This window comes from Nothobranchius furzeri, chromosome 12 (genome assembly GCF_043380555.1).
Source record: "Nothobranchius furzeri strain GRZ-AD chromosome 12, NfurGRZ-RIMD1, whole genome shotgun sequence".
In the NCBI taxonomy this organism is placed as follows: Eukaryota; Metazoa; Chordata; class Actinopteri; order Cyprinodontiformes; family Nothobranchiidae; genus Nothobranchius; species Nothobranchius furzeri.
This window is the reverse complement of record NC_091752.1, coordinates 14,558,119-14,586,065: the sequence shown is the minus strand read 5'-3', so window position 1 is coordinate 14,586,065 and position 27,947 is coordinate 14,558,119. Positions and strand designations below refer to the sequence as shown.

General features: G+C 46.2%; 2 protein-coding genes across 2 annotated transcripts in view; one reads left to right on the top strand and one right to left on the bottom strand.

The window, feature by feature from the left end:
• LOC139062079 (oocyte zinc finger protein XlCOF6-like) overlaps window positions 1–10,333 on the bottom strand; it is a 114,325-nt gene extending 103,992 nt beyond the window's left edge. Inside the window, exon 1 of the mRNA XM_070542320.1 lies at window positions 10,301–10,333. The gene's annotated coding sequence lies outside the window, so the exon portion shown is untranslated. The remainder of the gene's footprint in view (window positions 1–10,300) is intronic.
• LOC107373499 (LINE-1 retrotransposable element ORF2 protein) lies at window positions 650–27,947 on the top strand. Its single transcript, XM_054736082.2, has 3 exons — window positions 650–1,194; window positions 9,305–9,409; window positions 23,363–27,947. The coding sequence occupies exon 3, from the start codon at window positions 24,121–24,123 to the stop codon at window positions 25,819–25,821; it is 1,701 nt and encodes a 566-aa protein (XP_054592057.2). The 5' UTR covers window positions 650–1,194; window positions 9,305–9,409; window positions 23,363–24,120; the 3' UTR covers window positions 25,822–27,947.

Sequence of the window (27,947 nt, the reverse complement as noted above, 5' to 3'; positions counted from 1 at the left end):
AAAAAGACTGTCACCCACATCAGTATATTTGTAAATATCATTGAACACTCTCACGAGAACAGTTTCAGTAATGCTTGTTCTAAAAGTTGATTGAAAAACTTCTAAAATTTGTTATTATCTAAATGGTCTGACTATCGCTTAAAAACGACTTTCTCAAGAACCTTAGAAAGAAACAGCAGCGTAGAAATAGGTTGATGATTGGATAATACCGAGACATCAAGACCGAGTTTCTTAAGAAGGGGTTTGATTACAGATCTTTTCAGACTCTTTGGAACTTCTCCACACTGCAGACTAGAGTTGATTACATTATGAACCATATTTGAAATAGCTGGCCAAACATTCTTAACAATAGAGGATGGAATGATGTTGAGTGCAGAGCTGGATGGTTTCAGCCTTCCAACAATTTCATCCAACATATCTGGGGATACAGAGTCAAAAGAATTCAGAGTAGTTGAATTAAAACAGATATCTTCATCAATAAAACTAAACTGCTGGGGAATTTGAGCTTGAATAGTTTCAGTTTTGCCTATTAATTATGTCAGAAACCTCTCAGCAGCAGTCAAAGAGGCTTTAAGTCCATCTGCACACGAAGGATTTAAAATCTCATCCACGGTAGAAAATAGTACTCTTAGGTTATGCACATTAGTAGGGATGTCCCATTCTGATATCAGAAATAGGTCCGATTTCTACCAAAAAACCTGTATCGGATTACATCGGACTGCATCTAAAATGTCCGAAATAAGCAGTCCGTTCCGTGTAAATTCCGTTCCAGGTATTCTATCCAGCAGCGCTCAGATCCAGCACGCAAAGCCCGCATCACATTATCAGAACGTGCCTGCTAGGGAAATAGCAAGGAACCAGAGACATGTCGGCTGTGTGGCAGTATTTTTCATTGAAGCACGAAAAAGACAGTGTTGCTCAGTGCAACACTTGTCATGGAGAAGTTTCCCGTTGTGGGACAGACCCAGGGAAATTTAATACATCGAACCTCATTGCGCATTTGAAGCATCACACAAAGCTGCATGAGGATTTTCACAAGACCACGGAGGCGAAGAAACAATTCCCTGGCTTTAAATAACAAACGCTGCCTGAAACCTTTGCAAAGCATGAGAAATTCCAGAGATAGCAAAAAGACATTAACCCTAACAGAGAAGACATGCCAGTTTATTGTGCTCAATGACCAGCCCGTCGGTGGTGAGTATTGTCAGGTTTAGATGCTTAACTGAACACCTTGAGCCTCGCTACGTTATGCCCAGCTGCCACTACATTGTCAACAAGGCCATACCCCAGATTCATAAACAAGTTAAAACGTGTATTGCCACACATCTGGATAAAGCAAGTGCTGTTAGCTTCACTTACTTTTGGACACAGAACTTGTAGCAGTTAATAATCAATGAACAGTATTGTGTTTTTGTTAGTTGTGTCCTCCTACCAGTAAAAATAACTGAAGTGACCTTGAATTAGTATTTTGCACTTTAAAACATATGTTTTTGTTTATTTATTGACTTAAAATATTTTCAGGGTCTTTAAATTTTTTATTCTTTAATTCATTTGTTATACATTATTATCAAAGTTCACATTTATGCAGCCAATGGTTAATAAATAATTGCTCTGTTTTTTTTTCACAATGTCTGGCTTTTCTTTGTTCAAAGGCAGATCAGGCAGTTTTGCTTGTTTTAGCACTCCCTGGTGTCCGTTTTTAATTCTCTCAACAGTGAAGTGAAACTTTTCTCCTCGCTGTCCATTTGTCTTTTTAACACCTTAATCTAACAGCTGAAGTGTCTCCCAGCCTTTCTTTGTGACTACAGGAGTGACTGATCATTAAATTAAATTAAATTAAATAATTAAACAAATTAGCTGTATTCATGATCTAAAACATACAAGAAAACTGCTGGAATCAGACAGCAGTGACAACAGGTATGTCAGCTCAATTTTTTCCAAGTCCCAACAGAGTGGCCCGCCAGGCTGCAAGTTGCAAATACGGTATTGTGGCCATAGAGGGCTATAGGGTCTAAGTGACGTTTCATTAACCCTGTAAAGCACATATGTCAGACACAAGGCCCGCGGGCCAGATGCGGCCCGCGTAGCATTTTTATGTGGCCCGCGAGATAAATATCAAAAATATATTAAAACTGGCCCGCTGGCCGATTTTACCGCAAAGACTTCAACTCCCATGATGCTTTGCGGCGTTAGCGCGGAGCCGAAGCGCCCCCTCCTTTGTGTTTTTTCCAGTGTCTGCTGCCAGTGTCTGCAGCTCCGCTGTCTCGGATAAACTACACTCCTCTCACTCAGCGCCGAGTTCACTCAGCTATTTTCTGACGTTGAAGCCCCGAAACGGAGATTTTAGCCGCTCAGTAATGTGTTCACGACTGAAAGAGAAAGTTTTCCAACTAACTTCCAGACACAGCCGATATAACTCCAGCGAACAGCGACACACTCAAACCAGCATGACTCTGTGGTTGCTGTGGTTGTGTTTCCTCCCCGACACACAACAACGTGGTCAAGCTGCTCAGACATGTTCAGCAGCACAAACCTATGTGAGCACCTGTTGTCATCTAATGTTGTCATTATTATGATGAAGATGAACAAAACAACAGGAGTCTCCTCCTCAGCTCAGATCAGCCCCATGATGCAGGTATCTGGCTGGAACAGGTGAGCATCACAGTAAACCAGTGGAGCAAACTGAGCTTTAAATATGTTGGTTTTATGCTCTTTTTCTGCTCCAAAACATGAAAGTTAGCAGGTGAGATGTTGCATTTTCATTTAAGATAAAATGATATTTTTATTTTGTTGTTGGCCCATGAGAAAAGATTTAACCTACAGTAAACAGGAAGTGGAAAGGCTGCAGATAGATGAATAGAATGGAAAATCCCTTTATTGTTCCTCAGTGGGGAAAGCTATATGTCACAGCAGCGATGACACTTGTTACAGGAGAAAAAAAGAGAATAAAAATAAGAAAAATGAACAAACAACAAGAAAACATAAATCCTGAATAGATTTTAAAAATGCTGATTATACCACAAGTAATGAATACCACTGATGCCTTTTATTTAAAACTGACTTGCTCGTGTGTAATTTGGTTATTCCACATTCAGTGTCAGGGGTGGACCTTTAAAGCGCCCGAGCGCCAATGGCGCTAAATTTTCTCGTTGGGCGGTAAATACTTGATGACTCACCGCCCGGGTGGCGCCCAAGCCTTATTTGTCATTTACACACCGGCTTTCACCTACATCATGGCCCCGCCCTGTAGGAAGCCGCCGTTTTCATTTCGAGCGCGTGAACCTGCGCACCTCTAGCCACGTACTGCACTTGTACGATTCGTGCACGTACTGCACGATTCTAGTTATAGTCACGTGAACTATAAGTTCACTATTAAAGACAAAGTGGAACCACGCTAGAAACACACAAGCACGCAGGGAGATGCCGCCGCCACAGGGATGGGATTTCTTGATGAAATCTCTGGCAAAATGCTTTAAAACTGGTGAGGAGTAGCGAGACAGTTCGAAACGGTATGAAGCAAAGAAGCGTGTGCGTAGGTGGAATGATTCTTGGAGGTTTAAAGAAGACGGGAGGCGCAGAGAATGGCAGTGTTCGAGTTGAGCAGCGCCTCGCCTGGAAAACAGACGAGAGAAGACGGAAGCAGCAGGGGGAGGGGCTGACAGCCGGACAGATTTCCCTACATGTGTAGCTCGGGGGTGATGGTGGCTGAAGATATTGCGTGAGCGTTCACACTTGTTCATTTTTCAATTTTAATTCTGGTGCCTGTTAGCAGCTGAAACACATCCTCACGTGCTTGTGGATATCATATATTGTATATGGAGACATGACTGTAATAATAAGTAAAGGTTATCAGCTGTAGCTTCAGTGTGCTCATAGGAAACGTGACAAAAGAAAACAAATCACATTTCTCTTTATGGCCTATATTGTTGTCATCATCAACGTAACATGATTTAATGAATACATGTGATCAACTATCATTTCATGTTCTACCACCGGATGCTTGGATCAAAATATGAACCAATCAGATCTTAGATCAGGTGAGAGCCAGGCGTTTCCCGTCATCTAGGTTTTGCAGCCGAGGGAGAGCAACTGCAGCACCTTGCTCCAAAATCTGCGGCCGCCTTGATCTCACGAGGTTATCGTTGCCTACGTATGCATGACGTCAGAGCAAGTCGGCGTCAAGTTGGACACAAATCTAACCGGCATGCACTGCTCGCCGATCACCGCTGGTCTAATCTGCGCAGAACTGGTTCATCTCGAACACTGCCAATGGCTCGAGTACAGCAAAGCAGAGTTGGTGATGTACTGCGTTGTATGCCGGAAGTATGCGACGACAAAATCGAGTTGTTGAGGGAATAAACAAATTCAAACTTGAATACGTTATTATGTTTGTGAATGTGTACAAAATAAAGGTTTATTACATTTAAAACGGTTCGGTTGTTATTTTGACTCGTTTTGGCAGCTGACCAGCGGGGGGCTGGTAGATTCTTGGTGGGGCCGGTAAATATTCAGAGTTACCGGCCCGGATGGCCAGTTGGTTTTGAAGTTAATGTCCACCCCTGAGTGTTAATGCAGAAATATGTTTGTTTCCAAATTTAAAGGTTCAAAATTGCATATATGTTGATAAAGAAAATGTGCAAATTTGCCGTCACTTTTTCAAAAAATATTAAGTTTAGCCCTCGACTCCGTCCCAGAGTTTCATTTCGGCCCCGTGTGAGTTTGAGTTTGACACCCCTGCTGTAAAGGGTCATTTTATCACATACTGGCTCAAGAAAATGATTTAAAAATACGCAAAAGTTGCAAACTATTCCTGTAAGGAATGTCACTTGAGCAATCCTTTCATACGAAATAGGTAAAAGTATGTATGATTGGGGCTGATATCGTATAAAATTGATATCGGTATCGGCCAATACTGAAGGCTGCAATATCGGTATCGCATCGGAAGTGAAAGGGTTTTATTGGGACATCCCTACTCATTAGAGCTAATAACGTCAGATAAAAAAAGAGGATTTTGCCTTTTTTAACAGCCATTTGATAGGAACACCATGCAGACCTCATGTCTTCAAATGAGGGCTGTGACCTAGATTTCTTCCAGTTCTGCTCACATTTCCTGCATTAGGTGAAGATTCTCTGTCATCCTGAACATGATCATCCTGAGCTTTAATATAACAACAGCTGGACATTTCTGGTTATCTTGAAGATGGTTTTCTTCTCATCCTAGAGGCTTCTTCACATTGGTTGTGAGTAGAAGGCTGTGAGTTATGGTCAGAAATATTGATTCATTAGGCCTGAGACAGATTTTTTCCCCTTGAACCAGAGTGGCCTGTCGACTCATTTTGCTGCAAAGACTACAAATCCCATGGTGCTTTGAGGCGTCAACATGTCAGTCGAAGCGTCTTTCCTTTCTCTTTACAGTCATTAGCGTCCATGCTAATAGAATCAACATCTGCAGCATTACCCTCCTCAGTCTGGGACAAACTGAAAACACGCATTTTACAATACCCAGCACTATAAACAATGGTAAATAAAAGCTAGTTCACTTCCTGAACAAGCCAGTTCTAGTGAGCTACCTGCTTCGGCCGACTGTGTAAGCAAAGCATAAGGAACCATCCTCTTTTTTTGACCTCAAGGTCAAAGCCTTCTTTGCAAGCGGCATCAGATGAGAACAGTTAGGCCAGCTTCCTGCAGTCACCTGGAAGGTTTCTCAGACCACACGGGCCGTATCTGGGGTAGAGCTACGTGCTCCAATACCAGAAGTTCAACTCCACCGGCAGTCTGTCTGTACCGACGTTGCAGACCCCCTGGATTGCACCGGGAACCTTCACCACAAGGGTTCTTAGACTCTGCCTAACTGGCGTGGATGGGTTTGTTGAATTACTGATAGTTTGTTAAACCGTACAGTCAGACTGATTTTACAACCCAGACATCACAAGTTTCTAAGACACTTAATAAGGGTTTGCAACGTAACTAGAGCTGAAACAACTTATCGATTTAATCGATTATAATTGATTATTAAAATAGTTAACTTTTTTAGTCATCGATTAGTTGTTTAATAATCACATTTTACCGCATAAAGTCTATTTTTACCACAATCTGACATCGGTTACAATCTGTTAAATTTGCCGCCAGTGTGTGGCAGTAATGAGCCACTGATCTACCAGTGGAGCCGTAGAAGAAGAAATGAGCCAATAAGTGCCCTCAGTTTTCATGACGTAACACGTTACTGATGCGCATCTTGCTGTGAGAGATGGTGGAACAAGTAGAAATACGGAAGAAAAATAGAAGCGACAAAACTGAAGAGAAACCCCGGACAACAACCTCACGAGTATGGGAGCACTTCACTCTAGATGCCATGAAAAGACGGGTGACCTGCAAAATATGCAAAAACCATCTAGCATGGCACGGAAGCACGACGCCCCTAAGTGAACATTTGAGACGAAAACATGTGGGGGCTGATGCAGCAGAGGAAGAGCCAGCCCGGTAAGTAACAGAAAATAAACAAGCTAAATATAGTGGTCCATCACTACACGCAGATCAAATTTGGGACTTAGTGTTTTAGCTGAGTTCGTTATAGTGGATGTTAAACATGTTTTTTTTTGCCGCGTCAGTCTACGGTGTTCTACTTCTGATTGACTAGATGCAATCGTGAATCTCCTCCGTGTTGTGTGTCATGCGCTTGCCAGATTTTGCACGTCTGTTTATAAGAATGTCCTCGTTAAGAGAAAAACGGCACAAACCCATAACTATGTTCCTCATTCAAAAAAGGACAACTCCGCGGGGAAAAATATACAGACGAGCTGTGTCCAGGTGAATATAACGCGGCATAGTTGTACGCTTTCAATTTTTAAATAAAGGGAGAAATTCAGAAAAAGTCATTCTTTTTACTATTAAAAGGCTGTTTTACTGTCTAACGCCGTAAAACGCCTCACACAACACATTTTTATCAAAATAAATTATCACTGTATATTGTTAATTAATTCAAATAATATAATATTGATTTAGTGTTGTAGTGTGTGTGCTGCTTTATTTTATATGTGTACTTATGTCAGTCTATTTGTCTTTCTTATGCAGAGAAAAACAAGCAACGATGGACAACTACATAGGGGAACAAGACACTCACCCCCAATGGACAATTTGTTAAAAGGGCAGATATTTTCGATAACATGTACTACATTATTTTTTATGGAATTTACCTCTTATATTTTGATGCCAAAAAATTACTCTGGACTGATATTTTGCACTGTTTAGCTCATTTTACACCACTGACTGTGTTCATGTGCAATAAAATAGATTGCAGTCAACTGCACAATTCTCTTGTTTTTCTTTTTCTTAACTGACATGTATTCATCACTTGTATAGGTTAAATAGCTAAACAATAACAAACCGATTAATCAAAAAAATAATCGACAGATTCATCGATTATGAAAATAATCGTTAGTTGCAGCCCTATACGTAACATCTAAGCTTACATCCCATCATCTCATTCATTGTGTTAGGTATCTTGTTTCAACCATCATTCATCATAATTTGTTCTGTGTCATCAGTAGTAGAAATATAGTATTAAATAGATTTTTATAAACTATATTTTTGCTGGAAAAAAAGGGCTGGCAAAAAGTTTCAGTCATTCATCCACCAGTACCTGTATCCATGCTGGCCAGGTCCAGATGGTGAAGAACACACGATGAATCAGTCCCAGCATATGGATGATCCTGAAGGGGTAGCAGGTTTTCTTTAGCCGTGTTTAGCTAACAGCTGCAATAGAAACAAAGCAGGAGCTGATTAAGATGCTGCTTCAGAACAACGCAGGAGATTAAAGATCCAACGCTTTGGTTCTGATCAGCTGAGGACAGATCCAGTCTGGAAAAGAGGACCTTTGGGCACCGGAGATCACGGAGTTCTCTTCTGTTCTTTCAGCTACTGACTAAACTGAAGATGGATGCTCTACAACAGTGGTTCCCAAACTTATTTAGCCGTGCACCCCCTTCTATGTCCCGACCATGTCGACGCACCCCCCAGCCCCCACATCAGGGCATATATCTATATATATCTATATATCTATATCTATATATCTATATATCTATATATATATATATATATATATATATATATCAGACGTCAAGCTAAACAGTCACTCGACAAACAGGGTTAAAAAAATGATCAACCTTTTTCCCCATCACTTTCATTTTTTAAATAATAATTAATAAACATTCAATACCATTACAATTTCCTTTGATTTAATTTTAAATCAATATTTAGAGTGCCGAGGTAGCACATAAACAGTGCAATTTAACTGTTTTCTTGAAGTAGGAACGTTTAACCAGAGCTCTCTCCTTCCTTCTGTTCTGCGTAAACCTGAACTGATCACCTACTTGTGCGTAATCAAATGTCTATAGGGGAAAAGATGGAAAAGCTATAGCCATGAGGTTCACTTTTGCCTCAGACCGACTTATTGCTGTTTTATGGTGTGGCTGAATCTGCGATCCGCTGCCACGTGTACTGGAATGACAAATGCTGCAGTAACGGCGCGGCGCATGTGCTTATTGAATCTGTGTGTGTGTGTGTGGCACAGCTCCATGAGCCGCTCCAGTCACCGCGTCTCGTTATTGGCGCAATTTAAACCAATATTGTAAAATTACTTCTGCCCAGCCCAGATGTGCTCACATGTGCATCCGTGAGCCGTGGCTCCGCTGGAACGCGTCTGACCTCTGACAGACGCACTCTGAATTTCAGATCTTCAGCGTGCTGTTAATAGCCTGACACATTTAGAATGCTGTCCCACAGTCAGTGTGCTAATGTAATTTAATAATGCTAAAATGCTCAGATGGGAATCGTGTCTTGATTTATTTTGTTACATCCACAATGTTCTTTGTCTGACGTCTACAATGTCAGAACACCTCATGAGACAGGGTGTTAATTACAATCTGGCAGGCACCACCTTCAGATTTCTCCAACATCGTTAAAAATGATCAAATACAGAACATATCGGCGCGCGCAGGCCAGAGGGCTGAAGCTCTGCGCATTGTTTTTATTAAGCTAGGGCACATGCGGAGGACACACACGCGCAAAATATACTTGTTTTCAATAACATTTATTGGGCCCACTTACTTTTTCTTAGGCCCACCCACAAATGAGTTTCTGGCTACGCTAATGGTGACATATGACAGACTTCTCTGAGCTCCGCAGCCATTACACTTTTCACCTCGCGCACCCCTTAGCGGCAGCTCGCGCACCCCCAGGGGTGCACGCACCACACTTAGGGAATCCCTGCTCTACAACAATACTAACAATGGTTTCTCCTGTTTAGTTCTGTCTGGTAGCTCACTAAAAGTCAAATCCAGCATGGCAGCATCTCATGGAGCCAACAAGGAAAGCAAGGTGTGACATCAGCAGAGGGCTGGGAGCTGAAAAGGTAAGAACAACACAACCTGAGGGTTCCTCGTCTCCAGCTGAGCCAAGAGCACTAAAGGGTTTCGTTTAGGGTGTACATGAAGAAGTAGTGAGTTTATTTATTTATTCTGTATTTAACCAGGAAGGTCCCATTGAGATCACAAACCTTACTTTCAAGGGAGTCCTGGCCAAGAGGCAGCTCCACGGGCGTGTAATGTACATGAAAACACAGGGAATTCCAGCTAAATGAACTTTAGGTGTGTTTTAGCAAAATGCTATTGTGTTTTCAGTATTATTATTGATTACTAAGTCATTATATTATACATTTACTCAGTAGAATTTGTCTTTCTAAAGTTGTATTTATTTTTATTTACATGTAAATATGCATCCCTGAAAAACATCTGCTTAAAGAATGCTCTGAAACATCAGCTGGCATTTCTTTTTAGCCTGTTTTTTCTATTTAATACTTGCTACTTGGTTCATTTTCATGCTCAATGCTGTTGAGTAAACTGTCTGCAGCAAGGAGCTGCTGTTCTGGAGCTGCCGTTGTGTGGGAACGGGAGGAAAGAATAGCTCTGTGTGTGTGTGTGTGTGTGTGTGTGTGTGTGTGTGTGTGTGTGTGTGTGTGTGTGTGTGTGTGTGTGTGTGTGTGTGTGCGCGCCCGCGCGCGCCTGTTCTAGGGATCTCTTTATTAAAACTATTTAATGATAATAACGTTTTGTTGATTTTAAACAGGGAAAACCCCACTCGCGATTTAGCGATAGCGTAATGCTAACTCTATTAGGCCGCTAGCGTGCTTACCCTCACAAAGAAACGGTGTTCACTCACTAGTGAACTGCTCCACTCACTAAAGACGGTAAATGTTCCAGATCCAACTACGTTACTGACTGTACTACTGACTACCAAAACTCACCAAGTCCACCGAGTTATCTCAGAACAGCACAGCGATCGTGTCTCGGCATATATTAATGTCGATGGTTGTAGCACGGGGCGGGGAGTGGGCACTGGGCACAATACCATATATGGAAACAGTGCAATTGCATTCCAGAACTGAAGAGGGCGGTAATGTCGAGCTACCGTTTTGGAAAAATCTTTATTCAAACTGTTCATGAAACTGTCATGAATCCACTGACTCATGGAAGTAGCTTCGGAACCTCTTTATTAATGCACTCCGAACCGAGCTCCGCTTTACAACATGCTATCAGTCTCTCTCATTCTGCAACACCCCCCTGCCGTGCCCCCTGCAGGTCAGGAGTGGAACCGCAGATAGCTCGCATCACATCTCATCACATCTCCCCCCTTTTTGCTCTTTCCCAACTGTACTCACATATTTTACTTCTCAACAAATAACATGTTAATCAAACTTCAACAACCATAAGGCAAAGAAACATTAAACAATTGTTCCTCATTGTGCCTTTAACATAAACATTATTTTACATCCCTGTCACATCATTGTTACCATTTTTCCATCTGTCTTTTTTTTTTTTTTTTTTTTTTTCTTTTTTTTACTCACACAGGGGAAACTTTTCATATACCAACCAAAGAACTAAATTGTAACATATTCTTTGAACCTGATAGGAGGCTTAACAACTCTCCCAGCCAAGGTCCGCTGAGTCATAAACCCTGGACACCCCGGTGGCGAGTCTGTAGCCACCGGCTGTGTGCTGCTCTGCACCGGGATAGCATCTGGATCACCTGCAGCATTAGGGGTAGCTATCACAGGCACTTCTGATGGGGCAGTCAATGTCTGTTCAGGAACCTGCTGAATGTGTCTCCTGTTTCTGCGAGCGATGAACCCGTCTTCTGTTTTGACGTAGTATGATCGAAGCTCAGGAGCATGAACAACAACCTTCCCTGACGTTTTCCATCCTTTTACCCCATCTAGCTTAACCCTCACCTTCTGACCTGACTGCAAAGGTGACAGCTGGCGAGCAGAATGGCGTCTGTTATAGAAGTAGGAATAGGAAGCTTTAGCTTTCCTATCTGCATTTCTAACAGCAGTGTAATCTTTCTGACTTGGAACCAGATGTTTGGATAAGACTGGAACTGTTGTTCTAACTTGTCTCCCCATCATAAGCTGAGCCGGGCTCGACCCAGTCGCCGTGTGTGGAGTAGCTCTGTAGCTTAAAAGTGCTAAATGTGGATCTGGCTGGCACAGGATGCGCTTGGCAATAGCAACGCTCCTCTCAGCCGCACCATTAGACTGTGGGAAATGTGGACTAGATGTCGTGTGCTTGAAATTATAAGCAACACTAAACTGCTTGAAATCCGCAGATGTAAACTGAGTCCCATTATCAGTAATCAGCTCAAAAGGAATCCCCCATCTGGCAAAGATCGTTTTCAGGTGTGCAATAACATGTAAACTGGTCATAGTGCGTAAATGAACAATCTCAATATCACGTGAAAAGTAATCAACTACCACTAAGTAGTGTTTCCCGTCGTGATCACAAATGTCCGCAGCAAGCTTCTGTCCTGGTCCATCTGGCAGAGGAGTTGGCATCAAAGGCTCCTTCCTTTGCGATGACTTGTTTTCTTGACAGAATCTACATGACCTGACCACCTCTGTGATGTGTCGTCCGATCCCAGGCCACCACACGGACAAGTTGGCCCTGAGTCTGCATTTTGTGAGACCCTGATGACCCTCGTGTATCTGGGACAGTACTTGTTTCCTTAACAGCTCAGGAACAACAATCCTGTCATCATACAGTAGAAGTCCATCCGCCGCTGACAGGTGAGCTCTGGCTGCATGAAAGCTCTGCAAAGTGTGCGACAGGTGTGACGATTCCTCCGGCCAACCATCAACAACATACTTTGTGATCGTCTGTAAATCTCCATCCTGCATTGTAGCTTGTCGGAGGGCATCGAGTCGGTCTTGAGTTATTGGTCTTGATTCCACCACAGCTTGGACATATGCTGTGACAACTTCCTCCGTGCTGGATCCACCACCATCCGGCAGAGGTTTCCGTGACAACGTGTCAGCAACAATGAGTTGTTTCCCTGGGACGTGGCACGCTTCAGCGTTAAATCTCATCAGTCTCATTAAGAGTCTTTGGCACCTGACTGGAGCTTTGTCCAGGTCATATGAATTTATTAATGGAACAAGTGGCTTGTGATCTGTCTGAAGACGAAACTTCTCCATTCCTTGGAGGTATCTGGAGAACCTCTCACAGGCCCACACGCTGGCAAGTTATTCCTTTTCTATTTGCGAATACCGTCGCTCAGTTTCAGTCAGCGTCCTGGAGCAATAAGCCACTGGTCTGAGTCCTTCCTCATACTCCTGATACAGTGCGGCTCCCAGACCAAAACTGCTGGCGTCAGCGCTAACAACAGTCGGTTTGTTAGCATCGTAATATGCTAGCACAGGAATTGATGTTAACATCACCTTTACTTCTTTGAACGCCACTTCTTGTGGAACTCCCCAGGTCCATGCAGTGTCTCTTTTCAGCAAGCTGTTGATCGGATACATGACAGATGAGAGATCTGGCAGAAACTTTCCTAGGTAGTTGATCATGCCAACTGCTTGACGCAGTTCTGCGATGTTCGAAGGCGGCAGCATCTCTGTGATGGCTCTGACCTTTTCAGGGTTAGGCTTGATGCCTTCTTTCCCTATAATGTGTCCAAAATACTTGATCTCTGATTTTCCAAACTGACACTTTGCTCTATTGAGCTTTAAGCCTGAAACTCTGATGGTCTGCATGACGGCTTCAAGGTTTCGGTCATGTTCCTCCTGGTCTCTTCCAAAGACTAGGATGTCATCCATCACTACTACCGTTCCATCCAAATCCTTTAACAATGAGCTCATCTTTTCTTGAAATATTTCAGGGGCTGAAGTGATGCCGAATGGCAGCCTCTTGAAACAGAATCGGCCCACTGGTGTTATGAATGTGGTCAGCTTTCTGCTGGCGCCCTCTAGTGGTATTTGCCAAAATCCACTTGAAGCATCCATTGTGGAAAACACTGTGGCTCTAGAGAGCTTGGGTGCAATGTCTTCCAGTGTCGGCAGCATAAACCTTTCGCGCTTCACTGCTTTGTTGAGCTTGGTCAAATCGACACATATTCTCACCCTTTTGTCCTTCTTTAGGACCGGCACCATAGGGGCACACCAGTCCGTCGCCTCCTGCACTTCCTCAATGATGCCTAACAGCTGCATCCGTTTTAGCTCCTCTTCCACCTGGGGCAGAAGTGGGAAGGGAATGCGCCGAGGAGTGGAAATACTGTAGGGTGTCGCATCTGGTCGAAGCTCTATTTTCACTGGAGGACAGTTTAACAGTCCAATGTCCCCAAAAACATCATGAAATGATTCAAGCCCATTCACTCTCCGAACGAGCCCCATTTTAACTGCTGTGTCTCGCCCGAGAAGGTTAGTCGAGAATGAACCCTTCATCACATAAATCCACAGTGAGCATGTATCTCCATTTTTCTCACATTCAGCCAGGAACTTGCCTTTGCAAGCTGGCCTCCTGGACTCATGAAAACAGCTTCCGTCTCTCTCAGATCTGGACGGTCGGGCAGACCACAGTATGTGTTCTCAGATATAACAGTTATATCTGCTCCAGTATCAATCCTGAATGGTATGTTAGTTCCATTCACATCCAAATTGGTGAGCCACGGATCATCCATGGACGTATTGTGTCCTGTTATAGTCCCAAGGAACCACACATCTCCCTCGTCCATTTTCTTATGTTCACTTGTAACTGCTCTGACGAATTTTGTTTTGCAGGCAATCTCAAAATGTCCAGTTTTATTGCACTTACGGCAACATTTTCCCCTTGCAGGGCATAGACCGGGCTGATGTGTCCTCCCACACCTCGAACACGTGTCTCCAGCAGGCTTGGACACGCCACCAAAACGTCGGGTGCTCCCCGGGTTATGCCGTTTTGTTTTAGCAAAGGGCTGGCAGTGCTTTAGCTTCTGGCTCACAGCATTCACCTCGCACACAGTCGTCCTGGCATCAGCATTTTGCATTTTTACTAGCTCAGACTGGCGGGCAATACTAATTGCTTTCTCCAGCGTCAGGCCCGCTTCCAGTTGCAGTTTTTGGGAAACGTCATTGTCTATTAATCCTATAACTATGCGGTCCCGGATGTGTTCATCTTTTGAGGCCCCGAAGTCACAATACTCCGCTAGTTCATACAGGCGTCTGACGAAAGACTCCACGCTCTCCCCCTGCTGCTGGGAGCGTCTATGGAAGCATGCCCGCTCATGAATAGTGTTCCTTCTTGGCACAAAGTGCTCGTCGAACCGCTGCACAACTTCCTCAAAATAGTCATCCTCATCGCCCGTACACGTGAAAGTGCTAAAAATTGGCTCCGCATCCTTCCCCATAGCGTACAATAGCGTGTTTACTTGTACATCACCGTCTTCCAGGTTTAGCTTCGTGGCTATCCGATAGCGGGAAAACCGCAGCTTCCAGGTCGGCCACGCTGTCGGCTGGGCGAAGTCAAACGGCTCTGGCGCATGGAACTTGGCCATTCTGTCGCTTGTTCTCACGCAGGTAAAGTCGCCACTTCTGACACCATGTCATGAATCCACTGACTCATGGAAGTAGCTTCGGAACCTCTTTATTAATGCACTCCGAACCGAGCTCCGCTTTACAACATGCTATCAGTCCCTCTCATTCTGCAACACCCCCCTGCCGTGCCCCCTGCAGGTCAGGAGTGGAACCGCAGATAGCTCACATCACATCTCATCACAGAAACAATATACAATTCTAGGTAAACTATCGTAATTTCTATATTTCTGATTCATTAATAGTTACAGTTTATTACAACATTTTTCGTATGTCGTTGTACTAAACATGACACTGTCAAAAATCATTAAACTATAATTTTTAAGAATCTTCAAAGAATGACTGTGATTCTTCACACTTTTCACATCACTTTAATTTTTTTAAATTGGTGTGGTATCTTTTAAAGGCCAATGTCATTCGAAATCTCATGAGGATGATTTTTACAAATGGCCTAGTTTTATACTATTTGTAGGAAACTGTAACCATTTGAGTTTGATGAGACTATTGATAGTGTAATGACCTGGCTGGGGTTGTAAGCCAGGTGCATTCTGGGTGTTGTGTTATATGTGTTTCCTAACATTCTGCTAGTTTCTATGTGTTGATTTGAGTGTTATGTTAATGTAAGCCACAGGGAAGGTGATGTGTGTTCTGTGGAGCGGGTTGAATTAGCATGGTTAACTGACACTGTGACTCTGTGTGGTAGGAGCGTGATAGAAGTTCTGTGTCTGTAGCATTACAAAGGGTTGAAGAAGAAGCCTAATAAAGGTCTGGTGTGAACCACTACTGCCTCCTGCTGGTTGAGTTGGGGACTGCCGCTGAGACGCTCGGGGTCACTACAATTGGTGTCAGAAGTGGGATCGCTGAGTGTCTAGCAGACACTATGGAGCCGACCATAGACGAAATAGAGCGTGCAATCTGGGACAACTACTCGATTCTGGGAAACATGGCTGCCGAGATCCAGCAAAGAAGACCGGAGCTGGGGCGGCCAGAGGGCCACAGTGCGCCCCGGAACAGACACCCCCTGCAGCGGAAAGAGATTCCTGGGGTTGCGCCACAGCTCCCTGGCAGGACGGTTGCTAAACTGCAGCATTACACCGGGGCGACACAGCTAGAGCCGTACCTGGCCCAAGTCACGCTGGCTGCCACTCACAACGGGTGGGGTCAAGAAGAGACTGCCACCCACCTGGTGCTCGCACTGGAGGGCCTAGCACTCCAGGTTATGCTGGACCTGCCCCTAGAGGAGCAGCGTGACCTCCGGGCTCTGACTATGGCGCTCGGCAGACGGTTTGGACAGAGATCACCAGCTGAACAGAGCAGGGAAAAGCTGGCTAGCCAACGCCAACGTGAGAGAGAGCTTGGGGTCCTTTGCCGTGGACGTCCGCCTCTATGCCCGACGGGGCTATCCAACCTTCTCAGGAGCGGCCCAGGAGGAGCTGGGTCTCCACACCTTCCTGAGGGGTCTCACACTGGAGAGGCTGCGACAGCATGTCCGGCTGTCATCCCCCGAGACCTGGAGGAGGCGTTGAGGGAGGCAGAGCGGGCAGAGGAGGTGCTGAGGGGCGAACCAGTAACCCGACGATCAGTCAGGGGGGTCGAGCGAGAGATGAGCACGGACCAGTCGGATGAAGTGGAGGAGGCCAGACGAGCCCAACCAGAAGCAGTCCCCCGTCGGAGGCACCGGACAGACTGTTGTTAGCGGTGCGGGGAGCCCGGGCACCTTGTCCGGAACTGTCCTGCACCTAGTCCTCGGGCCCGAGTGACATCACCGACGGGAAACGGCCACGGGGTGGGACAGTGAGGGTACCCCTACCCCAATCATTAAAACCTCTCCGTGACACTCATCCTGTGGTGGGCCGTTGTGGGTCCACCCGTGGACTATACCTGGACTGTATCATTGATGGACGGTCTTGCCGGGCCCTGGTGGACACGGGGTCTACCATCTGCTTGCTGCGGAGGGGGGTGCTTCCGGAGACGGGTGGGTCATTGCCAACGGATTGGACCCCTACTCACACAGCGTTGTACACTGTCACAGGAGAAAAGACTGTGATGCCGGGGAGAGAGACTCTGCAGGTGGTGGTGGGCACAAACAGAGTGAACCATGAGTTCTGGCTTGCCGATATAACAGACGAGTGCATTGTTGGACTGGACTTGCTAACCCACTGGGGGGCACAGGTAGATGTGCCGGGAGTTGCCATCCACCTTGGTGCTGAGACTGTGCAGCTCCAAGTGGGCCGCGGTAGTCAGGGACAGGCCCCCACCCCACCGGCACCCCCAAAGCTCTCGCGCCCCACAGCTTCAGGACACAGCCAGGGGTCGAGGGCGGAAAAGGGGCGGAAGAGGACCCAGGGGGTGAACGTGAGCAGGGCCAACATCCCACAGCCAGAGTCGCCGCCTAGCTCGGCGGTCTCCCCGTCGCCTGAGACTGTCGCGGCAGTAGAGGAGCTTGGGTGGCAGAGTGGGGTGCACCTCAGTGCGACGCAGCAGCGGCAGCTGCAGAGCCTCCTGGTAGAGTTTGTGGATACTTTCGCCACCAGGGAAGAGGACTGTACAAGAACGGACCTGGTGCAGCACACCATCGACACTGGAGCAGCTGCCCCAATCCGGCTGCGGCCCCACCGCCTGCCCCTCGACAAACGCAAAGCTGCCGAGGAACTGATAAAAAAGATGGCAGATAATGGCGTCATTGAACCCTCGGATAGTCCATGGTCCGCACCTGTAGTTATGGTGCGGAAGAAAACAGGGGGTTGGCGCCCTTGTGTGGACAATAGGCGCCTTAACGCGGTAACCCACAAGGACTCTTACATGCAACCTCGCATCGATGACGCACTAGATTACATCGTTGGGTCCAGTTGGTTCAGCTCACTAGACCTCCGCAGTGGGTACTGGCAGGTGGAGCTTGCTGATGAGGCACGACCCAAGACTGCCTTCACCATTGGGAAAGGACTGTGGCAGTTTAGGGTGATGCCTTTTGGACTATGCAACTCACCAGCCACGTTCGAGAGGTTAATGGAAAGGGTCCTCAAAGACATTCCCCGCGGCCGCTGCGTGGTCTACTTGGATGATTTGCTGACTCATGCCAAGGACTTTGAATAGGCTGTTGCTACCCTGAGAGAGGTCCTGACTGCTATCCGCGGGGCCGGACTAAAGCTGAACCCGGCTAAGTGCAACCTCCTGGCTCACCAGGTGAAGTTCCTGGGACATGTGGTGAGCGAAAAAGGGGTGGCTACTGATCCGGAGAAGGTGGTTGCTGTGGGGGACTGCCCCCCCGTCGAACATCACCGAGCTACGAAGCTTCCTGGGGCTAGCCTCCTATTATAGGAGGTTTGTAAAAGACTTTGCCACCGTCGCTAGCCCCTTGCACCAGTTGACGAACAAGGGCCGCGGTTTGGTTGGACTGAGGACTGTGCAGCGGCCTTTGAACAGTTGAAAACTGCCCTCGTGAGTGCCCCGGTCTTGGCGTATCCTGACCCCAGCTAGCCTTTCCTGCTGGACACCGATGCCAGCAATGTGGGGGTCGGAACTGTGCTCTCCCAAGGGGGAGAGGCGGAGGAGCGAGTAGTGGCATACTACAGCTGCAGTCTCAGCCGGGCCGAGAGGAATTACTGTGTTACCCGGCGTGAGCTGTTGGCTGTGGTCCTGGCGGTTTGTCACTTCCGACCTTACCTCTTGGGCACTAAGTTTCCTGCTCAGGACCGACCACGCCAGCCTAACCTGGATGCTGAACTTTCGCCAGCCAGAGGGTCAGGTGGCCCGGTGGCTGGAAATACTACAAGAGTTCGATTTTGAGGCCCAGCACCGACCAGGGCGGCAACACGCCAAAGCCCTGTCCAAGCGCCCCTGTTCTGCGGAGGAGTGTCGGTACTGCAGGCGCCTGGAGGAGTTGGACCGGGGTCCCACATCAGCAGCAGCAGAACCCGAGGGCAAGGGTGAAGGACGGGAACCTTTCACCGCGGCGGAGCTGCAGCAGCACCAGGTGAGCGATCCAGTGCTGGGAATGGTGAGGGACTGGATGGAGACTGGGACACGGCCAGACTGGTCCGCCGTGTCTTCCCAGGGGCCCGAGATGAAGTCGCTGTTATCCCAGTGGAACAACCTGGAGCTCCATGGCAGTGTACTTTACCGGCGGTGGCGAGCGCCAGACGGGGGAGGCGACAGACTCCAGCTCTTGGTTCCCCGGGCCTTGCGGCCTGAGGTCCTCCGCTGGGTTCACGGGGCTGCAGGTACTGGCCATTTTGGGAATGGGAAGACGGTGCAGCGGTTGAGACAGCGGTTCTATTGGCCGGGCTGTCGTCAGGACGTGGAGATCCATGTTCACTGCTGTGACGACTGCACAGCGCAGAAAGGTCCCAGCCAGCGCTCCCATGCCCCATTGCAGCAATACCTAGTTGGGGCGCCAATGGAGCGGATCGGAGTGGACATCCTGGGTCCGTTCCCTGCTACTGATGCCGGCAACCGGTACGTCCTGGTCGCGATGGATTATTTCTCGAAGTGGCCAGAGGCGTATGCGGTGCCGGATCAGAGTGCGGTGACGACTGCGCATACTCTGGTGGATGAGATGTTCATGCGGTTTGGTGTACCGGAGGAGCTCCATAGCGACCAAGGGAGGAATTTTGAGAGCCAAGTGCTGGGAGAAGTGTGTCGGAGGCTGGGGGTAAAAAAAACGAGGACCACCCCCCTTCATCCTCAAAGTGATGGTCTGGTTGAGCAGTTCAACCGCACGTTGGCCACCCAGCTGGCCATCCTGACCAGCCAGCATCAGAGGGACTGGGACCAACACCTGCCCCTTGTTTTGTGGACGTATCGAACTGCAGTGCAGGAGTCAAGTAAGTGTACCCCTGCAGCCTTAATATTCGGAAGGGAGATCCGAACTCCAGTGGATTTGGTGTTCGGGGCGCCCCCTGAGCCGGAAATTGCTGGGGGACCAGAGATGGATTACTTGCGGCAGCTCAAGGAGCGGTTGCACACGGTGCATCAGCTGGTGAGACAGACATTGGAGGGGGCCGGGGCCCGCCAGAAATGAGCGTACGATACCCGTGCACACGGTCCTATGCTGGGGGCCGGAGATCAGGTCTGGGTGTACTGCCCCCGGCGGAAGCGGGGGCTGACCCCCAAGCTCATGAGTCACTGGCAAGGCCCGGCCGAGATCCTGGAACAGCTATCAGAGGTGGTTTTCCGAGTCCGGATGCTGGGGCGAGGAAGGCGGGTGGTGCTGCATAAGGATCAGCTGGCGCCATACCATCCGCTTGCCCCGAGCCCGCTGACTGGTGGGCAGCCTGGGGATTCCTTGCTTCCTACGCCCGACTCAGCTGGGGGCGCCATGGATCCCCAGTCAAGGCCAAAGCGTACTCGACGCCGGCCCGGATATCTACAAGACTACAGAGTGGACGGTTAAGGTTGTGGGGACACTAAACCTCTTGGGTGGGGGTGGGGGTGGGGGGGGGGGGGTGTAATGACCTGGCTGGGGTTGTAAGCCAGGTGCATTCTGGGTGTTGTGTTATATGTGTTTCCTAACAGTCTGCTAGTTTCTATGTGTTGATTTGAGTGTTACCGTAAATCTTCTAATACAGGCCGGTATTCAATTAAAGGCCGGGTCTCCAATTTTGGCCGGTGTCGGAGTCGGCGGAGGTGAATAGTGGCTGGTCTCTTATTGTGGCCGGGTGGAATAAGGTAACAAGCAAGTACGGGGGGGTTGTGTCATCGTCTCACTTTTGATTTGCCAGTGAAAGACCGCGAGGGTAACTTTAACCGTGCCGAGACAAAGAGGAGGCGAAAATTTGATATCAAGTTCAAAGAGAACATGCTGATTATGCTGCAGAACACTCTGGGGAGCAGTAGCAGGGGCTGTATGAACTAGTCAACTTCACTATAGTACAGAGGTCGGCAACCTGTTCCCATCAAAGAGCCATTATTACCCGTTTCCCACAGTAAAGAAAACACTGCAGCAGCCGCGGCGTTGTGGGCGGGGCCGGTACCGGCTGATGTACGTCAAAATTATCTTTCATAAGAAGATAATCAATAAAACAATTTATATAAAATGGATCCAGAAGCTGTAGCCCGTCTCTGCCTACAATATTTTGATATTTTTCACCCTGTTGGTGGTTTTACTGAGCAGGTGACACTTTTGTCATACGTTTCTTTTTAAAACATGTTTAGACTGTTCAGAATACAAATCCAGGCTCTGTCACGTTTGATTGTTGTAATTAAACTTTGTAGGTGGGGAAGGTCAGAAAAGGATCCGATCAGTTTGTTTTTCCCTCATTTACAGTGACGGAGATAACGGCGCAGTGCGCCTGGCTCTGGTGTTAATCAAGTTTAATTATATCTCTTTTGCAACAATTTTCACAAGAAAACAGAACAGTTAAAAGCAGGGCTTGTGTTGTGTTGACCGGATAGTTCCCGTATTTGACTATTTATTTTGACGGAGAAAGAATTACCCCGACCTATGCAGACGAACTGACACTTTAATCGTTTCGCGCAGATGTAGCTAAATCACTCAAGAAATGATTCCCATCTGAGCTGGACACTGAGCTCAGCACAGCTCGCTGTCAGCGCGTACGGCGCACAGTGAGCTGAAGATGTGGAGAGGGGCTTGGAGCACGTCGCACAACCAGAGCGCATGCAGGAAGATTCCTCCGACTGAAGCGAGACTTGTCACTTAGAAAATGTTCCCTAATTATGAAACTTTGGCTGAATAGCGCTTGTTCCTGTCTCCAATGTGGCGACACATCCATGAGCCTGTCTGAGGAGAATCCCAGAATCTCACTTCTTCAGCTCAGAATGTGCCGATATGATTACGCACAAGCGTGACGCGTCAACCCGGTCTCACAGTAAGACCAGGTTGGAACCGTTCAGGTTCACGCAGACAATCTTTACATTTAGAATTGGCTTACAGATATAAAATTAGTTCAGTAAAATATAAAGCATTTTATTTAAATATCCATTCATTATTTTACAAGCACAGAGAGCTGCATCAGATGGATGGAATCAGGTGTCGCCACCTCAAAAACTAATTTAACACGCGATCGTTCATGTCGGTTCATTTCCTTTGATGTTTTCTGTCTTTTATTTGCGCCTGATGCGTTTCGCTGTGGAGCGGGGCGCATCACCTTGTCCTCCGGTGACGCACTGATCACTGATGTGGCCGGCGGCGAGCACTCCGCTGTTTTTGCGGTCGGTAGATCTTTTAGAACTGCAGTTCAAAGGTAACTCATGAGGTGAATATATATGAACCCAGGTAGCAGTTTCTCTTTAGGATTGAGATGAGATGCAGGAAGATAATAAACAGGCAGGACAGAAAAATAGTCAAATAAAAACAAGTTAGTTTTTGTACCTGGTGGTTGCAACACAAACAGACACCATTGAAGGTAATCAGAAGTGAGGAACAGAAAACGAAATAATTATTTTAATGTTTAGAGCAGCAGGAACACTGAGAGGCTGCAGGCGCATCAGTGAGTTTGCTGCCGCTGCGCAGGGGGAGGGGGGAGATGGCTGAAGCATAAACTACCTTTGTTAAAAGAAATGTGTTTAACTTTGAAAATGTGGGCGCAATTTTAATTGTCAAAAACTCCAGCGAACCATTAGTTCATTTTGCTCAAATAGAAATAGAGGCCTGTCTCTAATACTGGCCCTCCTTCCAATAAAGGCCTGGAGCTTGATGAGCTTGAGTCAAATACAGGCCTGGGCCTGTATTAGAGGATTTACGGTATGTTAATGTAAGCCACAGGGAAGGTGATGTGTGTTCTGTGGAGCGGGTTGAATTAGCATGGTTAACTGACACCGTGACTTTGTGTGGTAGGAGCGTGATAGAAGTTCGGTGTCTGTAGTGTTACAAAGGGTTGAAGAAGAAACCTAATAAAGGTCTGGTCTGAACCACTACTGCCTCTTGCTGGTTGAGTTGGGGACTGCCGCTGAGACGCTCGGGGTCACTACAATTTATTCAAAACTGATATTTAAACCTAATTCCCTCAAAGATGTAACAGCAGCTCTCCTAAGTGTCACCTGTATCTCCAAATGAAATGAGTTGTCCTGATTTAATTTATCACGTAACCTAATGAAAAAATTGGGTAAATGTGTGGAGAAAACTTTCCATTTTAGCAAAAAGAATAACTTCCAAAAGGATGTTGAACAGCTGCTGAGAACGACTATTATGGATTTTAGTTTCATTTCAATATAATTTCTAAAAACATTTGAAACTCCAAAAATTAGAATGTTGCACAATAATTTATTTTAGTAAAAGCAAAACCAATTGCAAAGTACTTATGTCTGACAATTTTCTATTTAAAAGCAGTGTTGGATTTTTTTAATGCAATATTCTAATTGTCTGAATTTTTGAATGCAGGGTTTTCATTATCTGTAAGCCATAAGTATTATAATTATAACAAAGGCTGAAATATCTGGCTTTGTATGGAATGAGTCTTATTGTTGAAATACATCAACTTTTTCACTATATTCTCATTTCTGTCTTAGGCTGGAACCAGTGTACAACAGCATCTAGACCATATTAGCCAAAGCTGCCAGTCCTACCTTCTTGCTCAAGGAACTACAAGAAGCAGGATCCACACCTTCTTCATTGTGATCAACAAGCATGCACTTCCATGCAAGGCAACTGGTTCAGTGGGAGCTCTTGATGAACTCTTTAAAGCTCATTATGTATTCGGTACGTCATACAGTCATGCCCTGACCAACTTTTTCACTTTTCTCCAAACAACCATTTACACCATCGATGTAGCAGAAACAAAACAAACTCCCAGAGTTGCAGAGTTGCGAGCAAGAATGCTGCTGCTGCGCTAGAATCGGGTGAGCCATAACAATGAAGTGTTTTCTTTGCAAAAGGGACCGTGGTACACCAAACAGCCTTATTAAGCACCTTAAAGTTATCCATCGTCTCTGCACTGGCAGGACTCTTTATCTTAAATGTGGCCAAATGGGATGCTCACGTTCTTTTGGTAGTTTTTCTGGTTTTAGAAAGCATCTAAACAAGTGTCATGTTGACAATTCATTTCATTCAGTTGAAGAACTCAATAATTCATCTTGTCAAAGTGTTCCTAACACAAGTAATTCCACTGATTTTCAAGTATCATCTAAATGTTTAGAGACCGAGTCAGGTTTATCTTCAGCTAACCTTGTAAATAGTTGTGCAAGTGTAATTTCTGATCTACAGGCTGCAGGTTTAGGCCAAAGCATTGTGAACTCTGTTGTTGGGTCCATGGAAGAGATAGTTAAAGATGTACAGCAGCATGCAAAAGAAACTGTCATTAGACATGTATTTAATGATGAAAGAGAAACAGAAGTTTGCAAAAAAGTTGAAGCTTGTCGGACGGTGGAAGGAATACTTTGAGGAGCTCCTCATTCCGACCAATGCGCATTCCGAGGAGGAACCAGAGCTGGGAGGCCTGGGGATGGACTGTCCGATCTCGGTGGCAGAAGTTGCTGAGGTAGTCAAACAACTACACAGCGGCGGAGCCCCGGGGGCGGATGAGGTTCGTCCTGGGTATCTCAAGGCTATGGATGTTGTAGGGCTGTCATGGTTGACACGTCTCTACAACATTGCGTGGTCATCGGGGGCAGTTCCTAGGGAGTGGCAGACCGGGGTGGTGGTCCCCATCTTTAAGAAGGGTGACCTGAGGGTGTGTTCCAACTATAGGGGGATCACACTCCTCAGCCTCCCTGGAAAGGTCTACGCCAAGGTACTGGAGAGGAGGGTCCGATCGATAGTTGAATCTCAGATAGAGGAGGAGCAATGTGGTTTTCGTCCTGGCCGTGGAACTGTGGACCAGCTCTATACCCTTGCAAGGGTGATGGAGGGGGCATGGGAGTTTGCCCAACCAATCCACATGTGCTTTGTGGATTTGGAGAAGGCTTATGACCGTGTCCCCAGGGGCACCCTGTGGGGGACGCTCCAGGAGTATGGGGTGGGTGGCTTTCTGTTAAGGGCCATTCAGTCCCTTTACCAGAGGAGCGTGAGTTTGGTCCGCATAGCCGGTAGTAAGTCGGACCTGTTCCCAGTGAGGGTTGGACTCCGCCAGGGCTGCCCTTTGTCACCGGTTCTGTTCATCACTTTTATGGACAGAATTTCTAGACGCAGCCGTGGTGTGGAGTGTGTTGAGTTTGGTGGCAGGAGAATCTCGTCTCTGCTTTTTGCGGATGATGTGGTCCTCCTAGCTTCATCCAGCTCTGACCTTCAGCTCTTGCTGGGTAGGTTCGCGGCCGAATGTGAAGCGGCTGGGATGAGGATCAGCACCTCCAAATCTGAGACCATGGTTCTCGACCGGAAAAGGGTGGCTTGCCACCTCCGGGTCGGGGGAGAGGTCCTACCTCAAGTGGAGGAGTTTAAGTATCTCGGGGTCTTGTTCACGAGTGAGGGTAGGAGGGATCGGGAGATCGACAGGCGGATTGGTTCGGCGTCTGCAGTCATGCGGACGCTGAGCCGATCTGTCGTGGGGAAGAGGGAGCTGAGCCAGAAAGCCAGGCTCTCGATTTACCGGTCGATCTACATCCCAATCCTCACCTATGGTCATGAGCTTTGGGTAATGACCGAAAGAACGAGATCGCGGATACAAGCGGCCGAAATGAGTTTCCTCCGTAGGGTGGCCGGGCTCAGCCTTAGAGATAGGGTGAGGAGCTCGGACATTCGGGAGGGACTCGGAGTAGAACCGCTGCTCCTCCGGATCGAAAGGAGCCAGTTGAGGTGGTTTGGGCATCTGGTCAGGATGCCTCCTGGACGCCTCCCCGGGGAGGTGTTTCGGGCATGTCCTGCCGGCAGAAGGCCCCCGGGTCGACCCAGGACACGTTGGAGAGGTTACGTCTCCAATCTGGTCCGGGAACGCCTTGGGGTCCTGCCGGAGGAGCTGGTGGACAAGGCCGGGGAGAGGACGGCCTGGAGCTCCCTAATTGGGATGCTGCCCCCGCGACCCGGACCCGGATAAGCGGAGGAAGACGAAGACGAAGACGAAGTTGAAGCTTGTTTTGACAACTTAGATAATCCTTTTTCAATTCTTAATTCAGAATACAAGCGATCAAAATTTTTATCAGAAAAAAGGGAAATTGTAGAACCACTTGAATACGTAATTGGCTCCAGATTTGACACAAGGCGAAATAAAAGCACTGGAACATATGATCAGATAGTAGTTAAAGATAAATTCATGTACATTCCAGTTTTATCTACACTGCAATCAGTATTCAATAGTCAGTATACTGCAGAAATGTTGATAAGCTTAGACACTAATGACTCAACACTAAGAGATATTTGTGATGGTTCTTTTTCCAAAACTCATCCTCTGTTTTCAACTGAAAAACATACAGTACAGATCCAAATGTTTTATGACGATTTTGAGGTTGCAAATCCTCTTGGTTCCAAGCGAGGTGTTCACAAAATGGGTGCAATATATTTTACTGTAAGAAATTTTTCTCCAAAATGGAATTCCGTCTTGGCCAACATACACCTCTGTGCTTTGTTTCATGCACAAGATCTTAAACGATATGGTTTTAATGAAATCCTTGCTCCCGTTGTTCGAGACATTAAAGTGTTGGAAAGCGATGGCATTGTTATTCCACTGTATGATGGTTGTGTTCGTGGCAGTTTGGTACAGGTTACTGGTGATAATTTAGCCTTGCATAGCTTGTTTGGTTTGGTAGAGTCTTTTAGTGCAAGGTACTGTTGCAGGTTTTGTTTAGCTGAAAAAGATGACTTTCAAACAAAATTTTCTGAAGATTCTCCAAAAATAATATTGCGCACCAAAAACACCCACACTGCCCACTGTCAAGAGATGGCTGGTAATCCCTCTCTTCCTTATGTTTTTGGTGTAAAGAGTTCATGCACACTAAATCACTGACTTATTTTCATACATCTGAGAACTTTGCAGTTGATGTGATGCATGACATTTTAGAAGGGGTGGCCCAGTATGAACTAAAGCTTTTGTTTCAGCATTTTAAAGGACAGTATATCACACTGAGAGAGCTGAATTTGAGAATACTGAATTTTGATTATGGATTCATGGAAAGAAACAATAGGCCAGTTGCAGTGAATTTAAGTGAGGAGTCTAATGATTTGGGACTGAATGCAATTCAGTCGTGGTGCTTGCTAAGGAATGTTCGTCTCATTTTTGGAGATTTGATAACCTCCACTGATCGACATTGGGATCTACTTCTTTTAATACTTCAAATAGTCAACATTGTATTGTCTCCTAAGTTGTCACAAGGACTTTGTGTATATTTGAAACATTTGATTGTGGATCACCACAAACTGTTCAAGAATTTGTATCCACACAAGAAACTTTTACCAAAGCACCATTATCCATTATCCATGTTGTATTCAGAAAATCGGACCTGTACTCCATACTTGGTGCATGCGCTATGAAGGTAAGCACAATTTTTTCAAAAAAAAAAACAGCTTAAATCATTTAAAAATATCACCAAAACTCTAGCCAAAAAACACCAGAGACATATGGCATACATTTGGCAATCTTCTTCTACTTTTAATCGTTTAGACATTGGTCCAGGGAAAATGGTGTCTTTGAAAATGATAAAAGGAGGCTCTGTTATTGCCATGTCAATGCAAGTGCCAAATGGTATTCAAGTTATGAAAGTGAACTGGGCAAAACACAATGGTTTTATTTACCGCCCTCATCTGGTTATTTGTGGCAAAGTTGATTTTGAGATGCCAATATTTTATCAGATTGAGTCAGTTCTGATAATACATGAGAAACTGTTTCTGCTAACTGTGCCTTTATGCACAGTTAGCTTTCAGGAACATGTCCATGCATATGAAGTGGCCAGGACAACACAAGATTTGGTTTTGTTTCATGCTGACCACCTGCTGTATCAAAGACCTTTTGACATACAAATGTCATATGGAGTGAATGACTCACTTCTCTTTGTTGTTCCATATTGTTTTCTGTGGTGATTGCATTATTCAAAAATGTTTGATTACAAATAGTAATGTGATTATGGACAGTAGGTTTCAATGTCCAACTTTTTATGCAACTATTACAACTGTTTATACATTTGAGAATGTAAAGTATCTTTGTATTGTGAATAAATGCTGTCACAGTTA

Bases quoted from the DNA above. Each gene is read 5' to 3' on its own strand.
- LOC107373499 (XM_054736082.2), top strand. From the start codon at position 24,121: ATGTACAGCAGCATGCAAAAGAAACTGTCATTAGACATGTATTTAATG.